We start from the raw sequence: 18,119 nt of genomic DNA, 5'->3' as shown, positions 1-18,119 counted from the left end.
GTTACAAAATTGCGCAAATCTGTACTGTCATCAACGCTTTTCTGATTCTCGTGCCTTCGTTGTACTCGATTTATTTGTACTTAGACGACATAAGTTTTAGCTTGGACGCTCTATTCAAATGTATCACCTTAACGATATACACCTCGCAACCAATTATTTAGATTTGCATATGTTGGAAAAAGCGCGACTCGCTGCAAGTAAATTCGACCTCGCGTCCCTTCGGCAATTAATTCGTGTCGAAGGCATTGATGTTTAAAATATGTTGTAGCGTATAATTGATGAGATGGTGAAATGCGATAAAGGCGCAGAAATTCGAAAGAGATATTTTCATCGCACATATAGTAAAACACAATATCATTTACGTTGGTTACGTAGTAGCTGTATATGCGTCCCTGATTTTTTGTATAATTGGTCCTCTATTCTTACCGATTCCAACCTTAGTGGAAGTGGAGTATCCGTTTCAAGTGAATTATACGCCAATAAATTTTATCTTCTACTTGCATCACAGCAGCATGTGCCTCACCGCCACTGCACACTTATGCATAGACGTGGTTGGTGCGCTCTTAATGTGGTTCGCCGCTGCAAGATTCGAATGTTTAGTCGTGGAAATTCAGAAAACTACGAACATTCGTATGTTAGTTGTTTGTATTAAGAAACAATTACACTTAAGAAGGTAAGAAGAACATTTTACCATGTGTGATTTAACTGAGACATTTGTATTCATTATAAACGGTTTCCCCGTATTTAGGTACGCCGAGGAAGTGCTTGGTTGTTTTCGTTCCATAATACTTTATGTGTTGGGAATTACAACGATGACTATAACTCTATGTGGGGTTTTATTGATAGTGGTATGTGGATCTTCTGGTATTTTCTGTACGGTATAATGAATCGATGATAACAATTTCGCAGAATTTAAATTAGGACATTTACAGGATTCACCAGTAACTACGAAAGTGGAGCTACTGCTTTCTGTCTCTTACTCACTTTCATTTATGCGTGGCCAGCTGATTATTTACAAGATGCCATAAGTATTTATGTGCGATAACTGTAAAACAAATAACGAAGAAAAAGTTTATGAAACGAATAAAAACATCTCGTACGCGCATTTTTGAATTAAAAAATATATTTTCGAATTGTTTGATAACATATCGATACAAACTTACTCTGAGATGCAATCTGCTACGAAATTGTACTCCGTGTTCTTTGCACTCGAAATTGTAACTAACGATCTTCGAACCTGAAAACATATAGAAACGTATTTTTTTCTACGGATAAATAGTAAGTAGATGTCCACTTACCATGGCGTCGTAGATATTCGATTGATTACAATTTTACGACAAGAAACGTCCGTTGCAAAAATACTTACAATACAAAGCAAATTATGTCTTGTTATGTATAATTACATATTTCGTTATGTACATAATTACGTATAATATTGTATAATTTTTAGAGAATTAACGTTTCCCGAAGCCTATACTATATGAAATGGCACAAACAACCACTAGAAATGCGAAAGTACATACTCACCGTGTGGGTCCATCAGAAACCAGTGACACTTTCTGTCGGTTGCTTTATGCCAGAGTTTAATTTACGTTTTTATTGTTCGGTAAGGTAACTCCATATCTCCAATATCAATCATGATCGTGAATGGATTATCGATATTTATGTACTATCATTCGTTTTGACAGTGTATATATTTACACACTTTCGTGCATTCTTACTTGTTGCGTATTTACATACATCCGATATAAGCGTGTAATAAGTCCGAAGGCAAGGAACTGGGAAATGAATAAATTATCCTGTTAATCAGGTCGTCACTGAATAAAAAAAGTCTACGGTCGTGGAATTAAAACATAATGATGTCATTTTGTTCGGTTTGGGATCGCGCAAATGTAAATACGAGATAATTGATAGGAAGGTTGATAGGAAGAGATACGAAAAAAGCGCGCGGAAAAATATAGAGAATCTTAAATGAAGATATTATGTTCAAGAGATTAGCAATTCAAGTGACACGTTATCTAGCTTATCCTGATTAACAGGTTAATTACGAATAATATGTATATAAATAACGGGTTGATATCATTTCAGTTCATGTCCAACGACTTCTCCTTTTGTACTGCTTTGCGTACCATGGTACAAGACCACTAAGTATATCCTAAATACATAATATGTAGTAAAGACTAGAATATGATAAAAGAATACTCGTAAAAAAAGGAATTCCAAACTAGTGTTGTTTCAATGAAAATATACGTTAAAACTAATTATTTTCAGGATGCATACGCGCGAAAAAACCCGTTAATATTGCTGTAATATAATTTTGAATATTATAACAGCCGCGTTACTTACATTACACTTTTTGATAGTGTTCTAATTATCCGTTGTGCAGGGTTACAGGTTGTCTATTATTTCTTCCATCGATGGTAATGAACAGACAGACGACCGCGTCAAATGTCTTCGCGTTGGCTACGCTTGTAATCACAAATCACCCGTTTTTTACAACGATATCATGAGAAATCATCCAGACTCATACTCAAAGAAATATAAGTCGATACAATTACTAGATGTTTAGATGGAAAACTTCGTTGTTATTTTACTCTACACATATCGCCCAAGATACTGAATATATGGCATCGTGCACATATACCACGTTGCATTTTCGAAGAAGGTTCTGCCACATGAATATTGACGACTGTACGTAATAACGTGCCTTCGTGCCTCTCTAGTAACCAGAAACGTGGAAATGCATAATGCAATTAATAATTCTTAGCATCGAATCATCTAACAGTACAAGAACTCTGTACTTTCCGGTAAACACGAGTTGTTCCTGCGTATTTTCAGTATCATTTATTGATTCGCACCTGCATACAAGGTAATATTGCACCAGTAAGGCTATGATTACGTAGTTACGTTCAAAGAAAAGTAATAACTACCTGGCTCCCAAGAACCTGGACATATCTTCCTACTGTGCGAATTGAAACGTGTTTAGTCCGACTCATTAGATGTAAAAGTTTGTTGAGATTATGTCGAAACAAATAACACCGGAAGATGTAATCCAGTTTACTCGGCTCAGTGTAGCTTTAAGCTTTTGTTGGCCATCTGCTGACAACAGCGGCAGAAGCCGCGGCTGTTACAAAATTGCGCAAATCTGTATTGTCATCAACGCTTTTCTGATTCTCGTGCCTTCGTTGTACTCGATTTATTTGTACTTAGACGACATAAGTTTTTACTTGGACGCTCTGTTCAAATGTATCACCTTAACGATATACACCACGCAACTAGTTATTCAGACTTGTATATGTTGGAAGAAGCGCGACTCGCTGCAAGTAAGTTCATCCTCGCGTCCCTTCGGCAATTAATTCACGTCGGAAGCATTGATGTTTGAAACATGTTGTAGCGTATAATTGGAGAGATGGTGAAATGCGTGAACGAGGCGCAGCAGTTCGAAAGAGATATTTTCATCGCGCATATAATAAAATGCAACGTCCTTTACAGTGCTTATGTAGTGGCTATTTATGCGTCGCTAACCTTTTTCATGTTTGGGCCTTTGGTCTTACCGATTCCAACCCTGGTGAATGTAGAATATCCGTTTGAAGTTAATTATACACCAGTAAATATTATCATCTACTTACATCACAGCAGCGTATGCCTCACCGTCACTGCACACTTATGCATAGGCGTGGTTGGTGCGCTCTTAATGTGGTTCGCCGCTGCAAGATTCGAATGTTTAGTCGTGGAAATTGAGAAAATTACAAATATTCGTATGTTGATCGTTTGTATTAAGAAAGAATTATTTTTAAGAAGGTAAAGATAATGTATTACGTCGTTTGATTTAAGCCAGACATTTGTCTTCGTTTTAAGTAATTTCCCTCTGTCTAGATACGCGGAGGAAGTGGTCGGTTGTTTTCGCTTTATAGTACTTTATGTTTTGGGAATGACAACGTTTACCATAACTTTGTGTGGGATTTTGATGATAATGGTATGTGAATCTTCTAGTATTTTGTGTATAGTATAAGGAATCGGTGATTCAATTTGTAAACAGGATTCTCCAATAACTACGAAAATGGAGCTCGTTAACTCTAGTGTCTTCTGTCTCATCCTCACATTCATGTATGCGTGGCCAGCTGATTATTTGCAAGACGCTGTAAGTATCTGTGTGCGATTATTGTAAGGAGAGTAACTATAAAAAGTTTCGTGCATCGGATAAAAACATCGCGTGCATATTTTCGAATTATTCGGTAACACATCGACACAGATTTATTGTCAGACGCAGATCAAATCGAAATGGAACTTCTTGTCCTCCTTACCGGAAATTATGTCCAACTGTCGTCGGACTTTAAAACACATAGACTTCCACATTATAAGTACGCAATAAAATATCTATCGTCAGAGCTGTTCGATTGATTACGATGTTGCGTTAAGATAAATATTTCTATCTTTTACAGAATTTCTTGCGTTATAAATTAAATTATATTTTCGTCTCGTATAATTAATCTTGCATAATTTTCAGAGTGTGAACGCCTCGCAAAGCGTATACGACATGGACTGGTACGAACAGTCTTCAGAATTGCGAAAGCACATGCTCAACGTGTTGGTTCATCAAAAACCGGTAACACTTTCTGTCGGTTGTTTTATGCCGGAACTTAATTTGCGTTTCTTTTGTTCGGTAAGAGAAATCAATGTCTCTTTTGTCAATTATAATAGTCAATAGACTATCGATATTTACGTAATGTTTTGTCAGTGTATATATTTTTATATTCCTTTGCATTCTTATTCTCTGCTTCGATATAAATATATAATATGCACTGGTCCGCAGAGAAGAAACAGCGAAGGGGACGAATTAACCTGTTAATCAGGTAGTCATTGAATAAAATACTCCTACAATCATAGTATTAAAGTTTACTAAAGTCATCTTATTCGGTTTGCAAATGTAAACGCCGCATAAGTAATTAGAGTTTGACGGAAAGCATGCAAAAATATATAGAGCCCTAAATAAAGGTATTATGTTCAAGGGATTACCAATTCGAATGACAGTTACAATACCTTTCTCTGATTAACAGGTTAATTACGAATGTTATATATATAAATAACAAGTTGATGTCATTTCAGTTCGTGTCCAACGCCCTCTCCTTCTGTACAGCTTTGCGTGCCATGGTACAAGACGAGTCGAGATAAGTGCGTCCTATTTACATAATACGTAATCAAGATTAGAAGTCACAACATAGTAGTCACGGATCAAGTTTATAACTAATTGTATCAGTGAAAATATACATTAAACGTAATTTTCCTTTTTTTTACAATACGTACGAACGTGTATGAATCGTTAGTGTGCACAGTGGTTGTCACATATAGCAAAATGTCACATACCTTACCGTTTTTACATAATTATTTAGTTCGAGTAAAACATAGTTGTTCGATACGCATCCGCGATTTTTTTACGCTCCAATTTCTAATCTTACCGATTCCAGGTATTATGAAGGTAAAAAGCCTTAGACAGTTTTTTCATTTCTTAAATAATTCTACTTAAATAACCTCGAAATTAGGATGCGAAAATAAGTAGTCGTTAAATATTTACTGCCTCCCGGACTATGCCGACTTTATCTTTGCTTTGTGTTTACCGTAAAAAATACAGAGGGCGTAAGAAACACTGCGATTTTTGTGCACGTCGATATTTCAGAACCTGAGACAGAAAGTCTGTACGTAGGTGTGACAAAATTGCGAGTTCCTAATGTCAAATAGGCAAAATGTATGTGAATACTGTGGTGAAAATAAAATTAAATTAAAAAAGGTAAGAAACATACTTGTTATCATTCGTTCGTTGCTTTAGTACGTGTATGTTGTACCAGGTGACGCTAGTCAGACGATCAGTGGATCGTTGAACGAAGCGCAGAAGCGGGTATTATTTCTGATAGTTGTTCCTCGTTCAATGCTGACGATGACCGATTTCGTCGGTAACGTGGTACGATGTTACATAAACATCAAACGGCGGTGCTTACGTAATTGGAGGTTTAAGGCACCGGGAGAGGTGCGCATAACGCAACGAATAAACCGTTCGTCGTAAGCGAAATATTTACACGCTCATGTAACCAACCTCTTACGCGCGCGAATGGCTGTACCGACCCTCTCCTATATGTATAATGCGACGCTACAAGGTAAGAAGACCCGTTTCGTAACGTACCGTGAACGTTTCAAAGTCAGCGATTCCGTTCCTCTCGCACATCATGTTTGATTACCAACGAAAGCCAAACAAAAATAAGGATGCGCGTTGGCCAATGGGCTCGTTCGTTTATCAAGAACCGCGAATCTTCTCAAACGTAATACCTGAAAGTAGATTAGAGATTTTAATAGCCGCGTCTTCGTTCGAATTTACATAACGTTCGGATAATTTCTATTCGTTCCTCGAATACTCGGGAAAAGTCTAACAATTATAACTCCGCCTAAGATTGAGAAATTCCTTTAGGTCCTACATAGGTATTCTGATATGTTAATTTTAACCTATTAAATGAATCATAATGTGTTTGAAGAAACGTAACTTTTATTTTAATTTTCAAGGAGCATGATATTCCAATAATAGCGAATTATTGGCTAAAAATTGTAACGCATCGACATTATATTATTAGACAGTTAGACCATAGATGTCCCTAAAGCGGTTAGCAGGCGGGGAAAACAGAGCGCGCGAAACGCGAGGTCAACTTTTACCCCACGAATTGTGCAACAGTCAGCCGCACCATGACCAGTTTCGTTTATTTTCTTCACGTAACCCAGATACACACCGGCTATCGACGAATATCCTGAATATCGACAATTTGTAACACTTCTCTCTCCCTTCTCGCGCCTTGTAATCAGCAGCGTTTACGTAATGTCAGTAATATAACCAAATGTATGTAACGCTTGCATAAGGTAAACCCCTACCCTGCCTACGCGCCGACTGACGGCGCACAGCCACGGCATAATCTATTGTTTGGCAATAGTTATAGTTCGTTGTGTAACGGACTAGTTAATGGAGACGATCGATAGGTAACGCGGCGCTGCGTTCTCCGATTATGCGACGAAAGCAAAAATTTAGAGCGACGAAGGAACAAGTAGATCCGCGAGATGCGCACAACGAAGAAAGACGTACAGAGGGAGCCCGAGTCTTGTTTCGACGAGAGGCGTGTTAATAAATCTGTATGCCTGTAGTTATCAAATCGCGAATACGATCCGTATAATTTGAAAAACCACGTAATCTGAAACATTCGAACAGTTTGAAACTTCTTACCCGATACACAATATCCTTGCTTCGAACATCCTGTTCAGATATTTGAGGTTACTCGTGTCTTTTGTCTTTTAAATAAGGTTATATCGCAAACGTATGAAATTAAACGAAGGAAGACGAAGATAGCAGGAAGAAAATGACGAAATCTCAACTACCCTCGATCTTGAAATAATAAGACGTTTTAACTAAAGGGGAATGGTACTTGTGACGTAGCAATAGGAATAAGAGATTTCTAATTATCTGTCCTGTGCTTTTTATAGGAATCTTGTTTATTTGTTTCTTGCAAATGGAGAAGAGCAAGTTTACAGGAAAGAACTCGCGTTCGATTCGTTCTCCGATCTCGTTGTTTCATCCAGCTGAATGTAGACTAATGATTTCGCGCGTGCCCCCTCAACGAGTCACGTTACGGATGCAATGAAGTTACAGCACAGATTTTTACACGATCGCGGATGATCGATCAAACGTTGTAAATACGTAATGAGAATTTAATGAATGTTACCACAGAAATCACGTAACCCGATGCGTCTTCGTCGTTGATTACGCCGTTTTGTAATTACTCCTTTGTTTTATGTCTAATAACGATTAATGGGATAACGATTATAGGTTACTTTTTGATTCGGTTGCATGATGTGATACCGAAGCGAGAATTTTTGTCTCTTTCGATATTGATAAATTACTTGCACAGAATCCAACATGTTATTTATTAATAAACCTTATATTATATACGTTTAATAGTATTTTAAATCAGAGGTCACAGATAATTCGCAAAACGAGTTTAGCGTTCCCTAGAAATTACATTTCAAATAAACAAACCATAAAGAAGAGTAGGATATAGTAGAGGAAATATAATAATATAATAATAGTTTCCTAAAGAGAAGCGACCTCCGTGTAAAAATGAAAAAAATCTACGTTTTCCTAAGATACAGTTGGTTTTCTCCTGATTAAATAATTTATTTTTAACGTATTATATTTATCGACGTATAGATATCATACGCAATATGAATAAATAAATAGATTTCACGCTATGCTAGCTTCATTGCTATGTTATACGATTGCTATGTTTAACAACGTCTTATAGTATACTATTTTTATAAGTAATCTATTTATGGACATCCCATTGTTTTTCTGCATAGTAAATTTATCGAGGGGATAAATGCGAAATTATCAACTCTGAACACGAAAGGAAAACATTACGAAACTGTCTGGCGATGAGTTTAAGTGACGTCCACACTTCTTAATGGTCACTTTATATAACAATTCTACGCCACTCAATATCTCGAGCGAACCACTTGCTTCTTTGGCACTAAACGCAAATGCGTACAATATTATTCTGTTTGCTTATTGAGTCTACGTAAATGCACCACGGTATTCCAGACGCGTAATTCGTCGTACATGCATTGGCTGATTGTAACTAATGAAAAGAAAGAGGTTCCGTCGTAAACGGAAAATCACGAGGATAAATTTGATTCGTTTGATCAACGCCTTAACCTAAGTACAATAAAACGATTAAGTGAGATTATCTCGCTTTATAGAGATTATATGTTACACATACTTTTTATGTTCATTCTTCTTTTATTAATACTCGTTAAACAGACTGTACGAATTATAATATCATACAATGGTCTTCTTATTATTCGCGATTTCTTTTCGTTGTCTGCAAAGAAAATATTGCTTTTCTTCAAAATGTCATCATCTTGTTAATCATAAGCATTTTGTAATTTCCGTAGTTTACTTTATCAAGGATTAAGAAGGCCATACATAGAACAGTATATACTGCTAGCTTCTAAATTTATTAATGATTCAATTTGAATTAATGATCCAAATCAACGACAAATCCAATACAAATCGTTGAAATTCGTTCAAGATCAAGTGACATATCGATAGAAATCGCAACGAAAGGAATAATTATGATCATTGCGGCTACCACTTTGCCACGAAAATGATTGTGCCATCGTTAACTTACACGACAATGATTACGTTTACCACGGCTGGAAACTCGCAGAGCTCGTAGGAGTTGATTAATCTCAGTGATGCACGCGACCGCCCGACAGAACACGATACCGACATTTAAAACAACATGCGATCTTTACCTTACTTTACTTTACGATCTGTCTTGAACGCTGTCTGTCTTCTCTCCGCGTATATCTTCGCGTATATAGACGTCTATAAAACAGGTAGGCGCCATAATATGGAAACGTATTCAAGAGAGACACGCGGTGAAAAATTAACTCATTTTGTTTTACGTGTTTCTCATTATGAAACAGTGACCGCAGCTGTCGATGCCAGCTAATAGAAACATCGCTTTACTGAATTTAAACGACAAATAAAGTATTCGTTCGATAAATACATTCCATACAAAACATAAATATTATCTCTGTATTTTTCCTTTTTATCGTATCAGACGATAATTAGATCTTTTTTTTTTTTAATCGTTTATTATGCCAAGATTTGTCTTTTTGATACATTTTTGAAATTCACAATAAACAATGAATTAGAGTAAGATGTGTTAGGCAAAAGTACCGATACGCGACGGTACGACGTAGCCATACTGTATTGTGTGTCGTGGTTTTTACAATTTTTTTGTGTTGTTTTTTTTTTGGATTTAAGCCGCTGGGGAGCGAAGCTTTTGTGTGTTTTTGTTTTTGGTTGTTATTTTTGTCCTGAAAACTTGGTCGCAAAACATGACGATAATTAGATCTTCGATCGTGTGAAATAACTTTTGTTGTTTTAACATTTTTTTCGCATTTCCTATGTTATAATAATTTTACGTTTATAACAGAATTTTTTGATAAATAAGATTGTTTATTAACACGCTCGAAAAGTTTGTAGAAAGTTCTTTCGAGCGATCTATGATCGTAGCCTCTTGTTTTTAATTATAAATTAGACTCCCGGCAAATACAGTCTCTGCATCGTATTTATTCGCTCGAGGCTATGTATAGAAATTTCATTTTCCTAAATACAACGCTGGTGTAGTAGATAGTAAATTGCTTTTCATTATCCAAATTATTGCTCGATATATCATTCATCGAATCGACCGCCAAGTTCTATAATTCCTATGAATGTCTCGTTGCTTCTGATTTATGCGACTACGTATAATTTCAGATATTATCAGATGCAGCTGAGTGTCGCAAAAACATCGGGGTTAAGAGTTTTCTAATCGGATTTGACGAAAGCTGTGGTTCTGCAACCACCATAATCTGCATTGCAACGCAGTTAAACTGATTACTCGAACGTACCAACGATCGTTTCGTCTGTATATCGTTGCTATAATACCTAATTCTGTCAATTGACGGTGGATAAGTATTAAAGTATCGCAGGTAAAATGCTAAAAAAAAAAAAAAAAAAGAATTTCCCTGTTGAAAAGTTTTACAGTGAAGACTATTCTTCGAGATAAGTTTATGGAAGTACCTTTGGGTACTTAGGTTTCACCGTATAATTATTTGAATTTGTATTACAATGATGCATTACTCTATTATGTCTGCTTGTTTCTTACGATTAGAACAGCTCTCGAATTGTTGTATCACCGTTGTCCGAATTGACTGATATAGAAGACAGCTCCCCTAGAACCTCCTTGCGAGTAAAGCGAAATGTATACCTTCTGAGCCAAGACTCCATTAAATCATTCCCTTAGCGCCTCTTTTCCTGCTACAAACTTAAACGCTTTGATGAGTCCGAGAAAAGAGAAGTAATTCATTGTTCCTTAAAAACAAGTCGTTCTCACACAACTATCTCTATAAAAGTGACACAAATATCCAAGCGAAATATGCACAGAGAAAACAATATCGATATCAGCCCTTAAAAATTATCATGGTTGGAGGTTTACAGTAACGTGTCGTTTTTTAATTAAGAAATTAGTAAAATTAAACAAGTGGAATTAAACGTTTTATTATTATCCAACGCTAGATGCAAAGTAGAAATATTATCGTTCGCAGTAATCGCAAATAACGTTGCGATGATATTATTATGAAACGATAGTTTTTTAACTTTAATTTTATTCCGTGACACTCTTTAAGGGCTAATATCTCGTTCTCTATGTAACAATCTTACAATTTGATTTTTATCGTACGGTTTCGTCTGTCTTCGATTTTTCTATCACACTGTATATGTGAAGTTATTCCCTATCTAATTGAAAGAACGTCGGACAACACTGGTAAACCAGCCACGCGACAACGAGGCCACGATAATTCCGTTATTTTTATTATCGATTCGCCATAGGTGCCTACCGAACAATACGCAGTCGTACGCTTTTAAAGCTCTTTACTCCCACTCGTCTTACGTAAGTGACAAGTCAAAGCCGAGATACTTTCACGTGCAGATTTTTGCTCCCCATTGTAGTAAACTGTGACCGTGTGTTGCACTGTTTAACCACGACCAATTGTGAGAACGCAATCGTTGCATACTTACCTATGATATCATGCGTTGCTACACAACCAAGCGTGTTTATTACGCAAAAACGAAACTGTTACGATTTCAACGCTGTAGTTTCCAAGCTGGAGAGGAGAAGAGAATAATAAAGATAATTGTCTGGATTGTGTTATTCGCACTTTTGTGCTTGTCATTGACGGGATGGATAAGTTGGAATACTCAATATCGTGGGTTTGTATGTATTTATGGGAAATTTAAGAGAGAATAAAAAAGTGCATAGATCGAGCGATTCTCTATTCAGATCCCATTTCTCTAGTTATATTCGTACCGCATTCTCTGCTCAATATCTATATTTTGTGATTTTACACAAAAATGTTCAACGCTCTTCGAATATCGTTCAAAGATTTTTTCAATTTGGAACAACCTACAGTCGCTAATTTTCTTAAAGTTCGCGTTAATCTTCGTGACTGTACCATCTTATCCGTATCACTTACCGACTATTTTCAATTTTACAAGCTTGTGTCATATAATACACTTGTTAATAAATTCATGCATGTATCTAAATCGTCTTTCGACGATTAGGTTGCTAATAGAGAATTCATACTACTTTCATTAATGCACTATATCGTATTTACATACGTACGTATAGGTAAACGTTTAAGCCTTCGTACACAACGATTACGATACGCTTTTTGTTCTTTCCGCTCAAGATGTTTACACGTCTAAATACCTAAGTCTAGACAAGGGCTAGTTTTCAATGATAACCAGCGTAATATACTTCAGGAATAAAAGGCTGCGGTCATAAAGCAACGAGTTAATATCTCTGGCAATGAGCAACGCGTTAATCTTTCTGCTTTATTGTCTACCGGAGAACTCGTGATTCAGATCTGTCCTTTGTGAATAATTTTCTATGCGACTGGCAGCTGTTGCGACGTGACCTATTATAATAGGAAGATAACGTCTCGGCTCTTACGAGATCGCTATAAAAATTCTGTTACGTTCTCTGTTCAATTACTCTGACAAATATTTCACTAGTGATAGATTGCACGCTTCCACGTCCAACGACGCTCGTAGTGTACGCACATATAATTCGAACGATCGTTCCTTTACGCAATAGTGTTGTAACTCAAATATGAAAACTGCATTCTAAAAAGGAAAGACAAGCATATAAATAACAGATGTAAATTGTAAGGGATTGTCTATAACTAGACCACCGACGTTTATACGCATGTGGATATACAGAAATATCCAGGATATCCGTAATAGATTTAAAAAATTATAATTCTAATTTCATGCTAATGCTGAATTTTAAAAGAGAATAAATTAATATAAAAAAAAAAAAAGACGGAAGCTGGTTAAAATGCGTCAAGTATGTTAAATACTCGATTTTTATATCTAGAACAGATACAGTTTGCGTAAAAGGTGTATGGCGGTATCCATAGCTCGATCGAATAACATTCACGTAGGAGTCTATTGCAAGCACAGCTAAATAATTACGAACAGTCCTCTATTAGCATATCTGGAGCAACGTTCAATTACGATAACGTAATCCTTTCTAAGCCGACAAGCGGCAAATCCGGTGCTCGTCGCCCTTCTCACGATCCGATCCGTTTGAAATTCGTTTCGCTGCATCGTAAACGCGGGATAAGAGACGAGATCGGCACGATTTCCCTGATTTATGCGCCATGCAACCGCGCCTCGATAACTCGTTAAAATATCGTCCACGGTAGGTACACAAGACTGTGACTTATGATAGAAAACTAACGTTAAGCGAGACGTGATTTTTTACCTTTAAAGAAAATTTATGTACTTCGACGCGAAAAATTTCGCCTAATTGACGCGTTTAACCTATCGTTACAATAGTACCCATTATAACTACGATCTACTTATTATGTTCCATATAGTACACGTATTTATGGATATACGGCAGAGATGTTATTGTCGATATAGCAGAGGTGTCATCCTCAGTCTGTTGGTGTTAGTTTCGAACGTAATTGCAAATTTAGATACATTGAAATCGCATTTATACGTGTACAAGTAGAAATCTGAAATTACTATGAAGCAAATTATCCTCTGAGCAAATGATCGTTTATATTTTATATATTTTCGATTTATTTGATTAAACAAAGATTTTAGCGAGGTAGAGATATTTCATAATGGTTATTAATTAATCGTTATTACTTCAGTCAATTTTACACAGACATATATCATTTTCGTAACAAATAACGAATAAATTAAAATTTCTTTTTATACCGAATCAGCGACATTTTCCTGTTGCAACATTTGCTCGTCTCATCCGAGAAAACCTGTTATGGTATTTCTAAGCAAGATTCATGGACGTATTACCATTTAATTTATATAATATGCATGTGTACTTGCACACTACGACACCTTAACCGGTTCGCTTGAAAAATTGACGTTAATACTCGCTGCCAGAAATGTGTTCGATCGCGCTCGACTATGTACAATAAACAGTGGCAAAGATTCGTAAAAGTTTTTACGATCGGAAATATAAAAGCAGTGTCTACAATGTTCACCAGTTCCATTGTGCGACAAATGTTGCTCGATCAAGTCGGCGTTAACACGCCACGTTGACACGCGCCGTTACGTAACGTCATTGGAATCGAAAAAAAATCTAAAATCCATCTGGAAATAGAAACTCGATCGAGTCACGCTCGATCGTGATAATCGTTCGTTCGCCTACGCTTCTGTCTTTGATTCGATCCGAAAAGTTCAATGGTCGATCCATCGTATTGCGCAAAGCCATTGTGCAACAATCGGAAGGAACTGAAAAGCTCAGAGATAGCGTGGCAGCGTACGTCGATGACGTACTTGTGCATTTTCGATCGCCTATCGATCCATCGATGCGTTCCCTCGCCGCATTTCGACATCGCGGCGTAAAGTTGAAAATGTTGCAAATTGCGCATCCGTTTTGGCATAATCGTCGACTACAACGCGAGACATCGATAAAAAGCGAGCCGTCGTGTCGCGTCGATTGACAAATCGGCGACAAAAAGAGAAGGCATTGTGCGTGCACGCCGAAGCACAATGGAGATTCTCATTAACGAGGCCTTTTAATGACGGTAATGAGCGGCTCGCGACCGGTTTCGAAACGACACCGGATGCACGCGTAGGGTATCGCTGTTAAACCGCGTTTACGCTGATGCAATACTTGACGCATGCAAAGCATACAATATTCCGAATGATAGCTACTATTACTTATTGACGATGGCTGATAGCGGTCTCTTAAACTATAGATATTGTACAATTAATATCAGCGAAATGATTTGTCGAGAACTGTGTTTAGTTCATCGAATTTCATACATCTGTTCAAATTCGACGTTATTGAACTTTGTGCACTTATTTATGTATAGAGTTTATACGTGTTGAGATTCTGAATTTAACCCTAATAGATTATGTTATCTAAGAGAGATATTTTTTAAAAGTCACTAATCCATGTAATTATCTGACAACAAGATAGAAAATTGTTATGTTTCGTTCGATCACTCGAATCAAACTAGCGTCTCAGCAGGATTTTTACGGGCTCGTTTCTACGTATAAACTGAAAATCACCTAACACACGATAACATAAGAGTCGTTAAATGCATTAATAGCCGTTACCCAATAACCCATATCTATATAAACTTACTTAATGTCACGACAAATAATATCGCGACAACGTACTATCGCAAAATGCAAATTCGACAACGTATTTCGAGGATAATGTTTTCTATCTATCGGTTGGAGGAAGTAACATTACATCGCGTCACTCTCTTTCGAAAGTGACACTGTATTGCTCGCAATTGTACGAGTAAATCAGAGAATGAAGAGTACAATCTTTTTATCGTATCCCGATTTTATTTTCTCCGCAAAAGCGCATTAGAGAATCTACCTGCTACTCATACGAAAAATAAGTCTGTCAGGTTCGAACACAATCGTGTCTTTCTCCCAGGACAGAAAAACATTGTAACAGAAAAATATCGTCCGTCGTAGCAAGAATTATGAAATTACGTATCACCAAATTCGGTTACGGTATTTTCACCGAATTATAGAGTTACGTAACTTCCAAGAATCGTCGTGCACGCATCAAGAAAACGACTCTAACGTTTCCGCCGTAACATCGTCGAAATTCTCTTTTCTTCTCGCTTTTTTCCCCCTTCCTTTTCTCCTGTAAGACGATAATAGTCGTAAAGCAGGTTACGCGTCGCTCTTACGCCCGTAGGCACCAATGTAAAGCTCACCTCGTAACATCTAACTCGAAGGAACGAGTTACTCAACACGCTTGCTGATTGTTACGTGAGCGGTAGTTCTGTAACAAGGCGTTACAGCGTCCCTCGTTACGAATTCGTTGGATCAAGCGTGAAACAAAACGACGTGACTTAAATATCGACGTTACGTCCGATAGCCGCGACAGCTGATTTTCTGTTCGAGTTAACCCATGGAGGAATATGGATCAATTTCCACACTTAATACGATCCCGTAATCGACGATAGAAGATCAGAGAGAGAATTCTTCGCTCTCCGTTCCTCGCAGATTTATGTAAGACTAGCGCAATTCTTTCTGCACCTGAATTGTAGATAATTCTCTTTAGAATCACTCGTACGACCACTTTTTCCTCGTAGCTTCTTTTAAAATACTTCGGAAAACGAGAACTCTCCGAGTTCTCCGTCCTTTCTAATCAACCGAAGAATCTTAGTTTGATTGGAAGAAATTCGACTCGTAGATTATTCGTTTAGAACGTGTAACACGCGAAAGAAATGTCGTTTACACGTAATACATAAATAAAAGACAGGAAGATAAAGGTAAGCTTCGTTTCTTCGTGAAACAGAGATCATCGTGCGTCGTAAACATTAAAATTTATATTCCAGCCATTATCGTTTTCATGGTGCAGGAAATGCCGGTCGTATCTCACTCGAGACACGAAACAACTGAGCACCGTTTTGATACGCAACATTGTACCTAACACATCATCCTTCACCTTACTTCATTTATCTTCTAATTTTACCGTGTCTACTTGTTGCTTCACGGATTGGTTCTTGCCACGGAATCACGTCCATTGGTTCACGCGTGAACTTCTGTGACACGAGAAAAAATACGGCCACGATTAAAGATTGGTCCGACTTGAATGAAAGAATTAATGGCCTTCGAAACGTTTTCGCAATCCAAAGACTATAAAGTCGTATATACGATGAGATTTTATTTTTGGAACTTTATCTTTGGAATCTTTGACAACCAGAAGCCTATTATTAGCTATTTATTTGCTGCTTCCTGGCGTTAATTAGAACGATGATTTAGCAAACTTTTAAGTAATACACACACGCTACAGTAGGTTTATAAATAACAATTATTTAAAATATACAGCATAATTGAATCTCATAAAACAATCAATTTTCTCATTCCAGTTATAATTATTTCGGTTCTGACTTCCTAATAATTCTTGTTTCTATATCCTGGTCGAATTTTAGTTTAATTCTGTCAATTTTTTTTTTTTCAAACTTATCTAATTACATCATAGACATATTCAAACATTTCACAATCACGTTGATTACATAGTTTAATCAGTCTTATACTGTATTCTAATTCTAGATACTGTGACCAAACGATTCTTGTTCACATTTTAAATTCCATCCTTTCGAATATTCATGCAATATTATTATTATCACGTTTCCATCGTGGTTCAATAGTACAGAAGGAACAGTTAGCTCGTTCTACCTATAGATACATAATATGTATTCGTTTCCTATAGAAATATGTAACTGGTATGACACTTAATCGGGATTTAGTGTTCAATAGAGTTCAAATTCGATTACGTATATAGCCTTTAGTTGCAGTCGAGGTTTTTATATAGAAACTTAGTAATTCGATAACCGGCTTCTAATTCTTAATAAGTCCTAGAAATAAAAATGGCGTGCAGTACGTAAGTTTTAGGTATGCGAGTAATTAAGCTAACCATTCGTAAAAATGTGGTTGATTCAGATAAGGTCATAATCGAAGAAGCACGCGTCCAACAAGGACTGGACCAGCATTCCATGCATTATGCGTGTTCCATAATTAATCGCGCCACGCCCTTGCCAGAAGCTTCGAGGACTGCGTGCGTAATCTTATGCACACCTACCGGGTATACGTAAACGCATCGAATGTTCAGGTTTCGTTTCTGAAAGTTTCGGTGAAGAAGGTTTCTTCAACGTGAAAGACGAATGGCGGACGTGTTTCACGGATAGGAAATTTGGAAGACACACGACATTTTTTCGTAGACGTTTGTGGAGTTGTGTTCCTAGGGGAAACGAATGCGTAGGGTTCAACACGATAGTTGTATTTAACGTTACAGCTATGAAGATCGTCAGAAGTATTGGATTCCGATTTTTGAAAATATAATTACTGTAAACGCATCGACTGCTGGGCGAGAGTTGGTAAATTGTGTGAGAAGGAACTTGTTAGAATGAAAGCGATAGCTTGCTTAGACGTGATCAATGGTATTTCGTTTCGAAAAATTTCTTTGTTG

At 37.0% G+C, this 18,119-nt stretch overlaps 1 protein-coding gene and 1 long non-coding RNA gene across 2 annotated transcripts; one reads left to right on the top strand and one right to left on the bottom strand.

Annotated features, from left to right (window-relative positions):
- LOC139985613 (uncharacterized) lies at nucleotides 1-1,117 on the bottom strand. The gene is made up of 3 exons (XR_011799453.1): nucleotides 985-1,117; nucleotides 692-871; nucleotides 1-618 (listed from the first exon to the last, which is right to left on the bottom strand). It is a non-coding gene; the product is annotated as an uncharacterized lncRNA (long non-coding RNA).
- Nucleotides 1,118-2,751: 1,634 nt separating this feature from the next.
- LOC139986423 (uncharacterized) lies at nucleotides 2,752-5,782 on the top strand. The gene is made up of 5 exons (XM_072001741.1): nucleotides 2,752-3,801; nucleotides 3,877-4,010; nucleotides 4,491-4,663; nucleotides 5,107-5,176; nucleotides 5,391-5,782. The coding sequence occupies exons 1-4, from the start codon at nucleotides 3,410-3,412 to the stop codon at nucleotides 5,170-5,172; spliced, it is 765 nt and encodes a 254-aa protein (XP_071857842.1). The 5' UTR covers nucleotides 2,752-3,409; the 3' UTR covers nucleotides 5,173-5,176; nucleotides 5,391-5,782.
- The last annotated feature ends 12,337 nt before the right edge of the window (nucleotides 5,783-18,119 follow it).

This window comes from Bombus fervidus, chromosome 1 (assembly GCF_041682495.2).
Source record: "Bombus fervidus isolate BK054 chromosome 1, iyBomFerv1, whole genome shotgun sequence".
NCBI classification, from domain to species: Eukaryota; Metazoa; Arthropoda; class Insecta; order Hymenoptera; family Apidae; genus Bombus; species Bombus fervidus.
This window is presented reverse-complemented; position numbering and strand designations above follow the sequence as displayed.

Coding starts and splice junctions, on each gene's coding strand:
- LOC139986423 (XM_072001741.1), top strand. CDS start 3,410: ATGGTGAAATGCGTGAACGAGGCGCAGCAGTTCGAAAGAGATATTTTC. Junction 4,011..4,490: donor TAGTATTTTGTGTATAGTAT/AAGGAATCGGTG, acceptor TCGTATAATTAA/TCTTGCATAATTTTCAGAGT. Junction 4,664..5,106: donor ATTTGCGTTTCTTTTGTTCG/GTAAGAGAAATC, acceptor ATGTCATTTCAG/TTCGTGTCCAACGCCCTCTC.